The 2,985-nt window shown below is 51.2% G+C and overlaps 1 protein-coding gene across 1 annotated transcript in view; it reads left to right on the top strand.

The window, feature by feature from the left end:
- Positions 1 to 538: 538 nt before the first annotated feature.
- LOC116400208 (histone-lysine N-methyltransferase 2C-like) overlaps positions 539 to 2,985 on the top strand; it is a 63,570-nt gene continuing 61,123 nt past the window's right edge. Inside the window, exons 1-5 of the mRNA XM_031877925.1 lie at positions 539 to 802; positions 891 to 927; positions 1,323 to 1,473; positions 2,019 to 2,390; positions 2,670 to 2,810. Of these exons, the coding sequence (XP_031733785.1) occupies positions 539 to 802; positions 891 to 927; positions 1,323 to 1,473; positions 2,019 to 2,390; positions 2,670 to 2,810 (965 nt within the window). The remainder of the gene's footprint in view (positions 803 to 890; positions 928 to 1,322; positions 1,474 to 2,018; positions 2,391 to 2,669; positions 2,811 to 2,985) is intronic.

Genomic DNA, 2,985 nt, shown 5'->3' with positions numbered 1-2,985 from the left:
TCGATCTTTACTTTGAGGTCGTTTGTTGGTTGTGTTTCACTTTAGGTTAAGTTTAATCGATTTTTGGGGAGTTTGGGTTTGGTGTTTTTCTTTTCTCCTGCCGGTGTCTCGCTGGTTGGCGTCTTTAGACGCCATGGTAAATTGTCCCACCTCACGCGAAAGCACGGCATTAAGATCAGCGTCGGCTTTCCGTGCAGCGTGGAGGACATTGGGCTGGCTGTGGGGGACATGGTCGGGCACAGCAGCGTAAAGACGGCCGCTCGGATGAACAGCGCCGTGGTCATCTTCCTGGAGTAGGTGGAGAAGGTGAACCGAGTCATCGAGACAGGCCTCAAGGTTAATGGTACGTCCAGGTGTTGCCGCTGACGCAACCGGCCACGAAAGTGGTACTATCAAATGTCCCTCCTTTCATCACCGACGAGTTTCTCAGCAGAGAACTCTCCAGACACGAGAAGGTGGTGTCACGATCAAAAAGATCTTGTCTGGGTGTAAATCTCAGTTACTGAAGCACGTGGTGTCTCACCGCAGACACCTGTATATGATACTTAACAACCGGAATGAGGAGCTCAGCTTCCACGTTAAAGTAGATGATTATGATTACGTGATTTCGTCGGTGATGAAATGTTTCGGTTGCGGTGAGGAGGGGCATACTGTGAGGGCCTGTCCGAGGCAGGGGGACCCGGCTCCACCTGACCTGGGTGTGGCGCTCGGCGCTGTGGCGGGGCCGTCCGCTGGTCGCAAGGGTGCGGTGGAGACACCTCCTGCTGCGAACCCAGCTGCGGAATCTGAGCGGTCCATTGCGGTACCGCGGACCGCGCCGTGCCGCTGCTGTGCCTGACCTACACGGGATGAGTGCAAGTGATGTGCACGGTGTGAGTGATTGTGTCCAGGACAGTGAGGGAGAGGCTTTGGGTAAGGTGGGAGATGGTGAGGATTGAGGAAAAGCAAAGGAAACGGGTGAAAACGGATGTAGTGAGAAACCTATAGACCTAACAGAGCAGGTTGGTGGAATACAGGAGTCAGGTGAGATAGAAGAAGTACAGGCGGGTGGAGAACTGAATACGTGGGAGGATCAGGTGGAAGAGGCTGAGATGGTGGAGGAGGAATCAGGGGAGCCAAAATCTACAGCATCTGTTCTTACCTGGTTTTAGTAAGAACAAGGTTTTATCAGCCTATGCAGACGACATTGTTGTTTTCATACCAGAGGGATGCAGACCTTTTAACCAATATTGTGGAAGATTTTAGCATAGCATTGGCAGCGAGGGTGAACTGGAAGAAAAGTGAAACCCTCGCTGTCAGTGAATGGCGTGACGGTCTCCCAGTTCTTCCCCAGAGCCTGGTCTGGGGAAGAGACGGCTTCAAGTATCTGGGAATCTATCTCGGACAAGAGAACATAGTCCAGAAGAACTGGGAGGGCGTCACAGAGAAGATCGAGGGAAAACTTTTCAAATGGAAATGGCTGCTCCCTCAGATGTCTGTTAAAGGTAGAGTATTGGTTTTAAACAATCTTATAGCATCCCAACTCTGGCACCGTCTAACCTGCCTAGACCCTCCCTCAGGCTTTCTAGCCCACATACAGAGGAGAATGGTCGATTTGCTTGGGAGGGTCTGCACTGGGGGCCACAAGGGGTGCTGTTTTTAGCCAGAGAGGAGGGGGGGGGCAGGACCTCGTCCACCTGCCAGCCGGATGGCCACTTTTAGAATTCAGTTTGTGCAAAAATACCTCACAAGTCCGGATGGTTTAGTGTGGAGAGATGTGGCCAGCTGCATTCTCAGACGTGCAGATAACCTGGGGCTGGATACTGCTCTGTTTCTAATTGATTCTAGTGTTTTAAAGGTAAGTGGGCTGCCTGTTTTATCAGGGTGTTTTTAAGTCTTGGGCCCTTTTTACTCATAAAAGGTGCCCAAAGTCTAACTCTTTGTACTGGTTGTTGAGAGAACCATTAATTCACAGGGCCAAGCTGGACATCAGCAGCAATGTCACCCCTGGCCTGATGGGGGGCGCTGCGCAAATCCAGAACCCTGTGCCTGCAGCAGCTGGTGGACGCAGTGGGGCCGACGCTGAGCGACGCCCCGGCCCTGGGCTCTCTGCTGGGTCTGCATTCTGTCCGGGTGGCCAGGGGGCTCCTGGAGCTGTGGAGCCAGAGACTGACGGGGAAAGAAAGGAGCCTCCTCACGAACTACAGCCAAGGAAAAGTCGAGCCGGACCCTTCAGACCCTTTCCCTGAGATCTCCCTGAGCCCAGGGCTAGGGGAACTCACCGGCCCCCTGCTTGCTACAACATGTCCAGAAAAACTGACACTACACAAGGTGGACAAGAAGACCTTGTATTTTAACTGTGTGAAGGGCACAAACAAGAGCGGACTGTGCAACAGGCTCCCCAATGTGTGGTCAGACAGACTGGGACAAAACGGACCTGGTCCACAGTGGAGGATCTTATATAAACCTCCCCTCAGAAAACGGACTGCCGACCTCCAGTGGAGGATTTCACATGGTGCTGTCGCCTCCAATGCTTTATCTCTGTTCTTAATCCCTCTGTTCTTAGCCAGTGCCCATTCTGTAGCCTTAGAGAGACTGTTCACCATGTTTTTACTGAGTGTAAGACACTCGCAGAGTTCTTCTCTCTTTTAACATTGGTTTTTAGTCTTTCTCATGTGTTTTACTGAAAGGGTTTTCATCATGGGAGCTGCCTACAAGAAAACAGGAAAAGAAAAGTGTCAGTTCCTTAACTATCTTTCAGGGGAAGCCAAGATGGCAATTTATCTGAGCAGAAAGAACCGAGTGGAGAACAGGGAGGGTCAGGAGGCCAGGTCAGTGTGGCTGTAACATCAGGGCCAGACTCTGCTGCAGTTCAGCTTCTACCAACACAATGGAGACCTGGAGGCTGTTAAACAGCGCTGGTGTTTTAATGACATTGTTTGTTTGGTGGTCAATGATGAGTTGATGTTTGCACAAAGTTTTTATCAGATAAACTATTATTTATAT

Source organism: Anarrhichthys ocellatus, unplaced genomic scaffold, assembly GCF_004355925.1.
Source record: "Anarrhichthys ocellatus isolate YVR2014 unplaced genomic scaffold, GSC_Weel_1.0 scaffold155, whole genome shotgun sequence".
Taxonomy (NCBI): Eukaryota; Metazoa; Chordata; class Actinopteri; order Perciformes; family Anarhichadidae; genus Anarrhichthys; species Anarrhichthys ocellatus.
The sequence above is the reverse complement of the archived record's forward strand: the minus strand, read 5'-3'. Positions and strand labels throughout refer to the sequence as shown.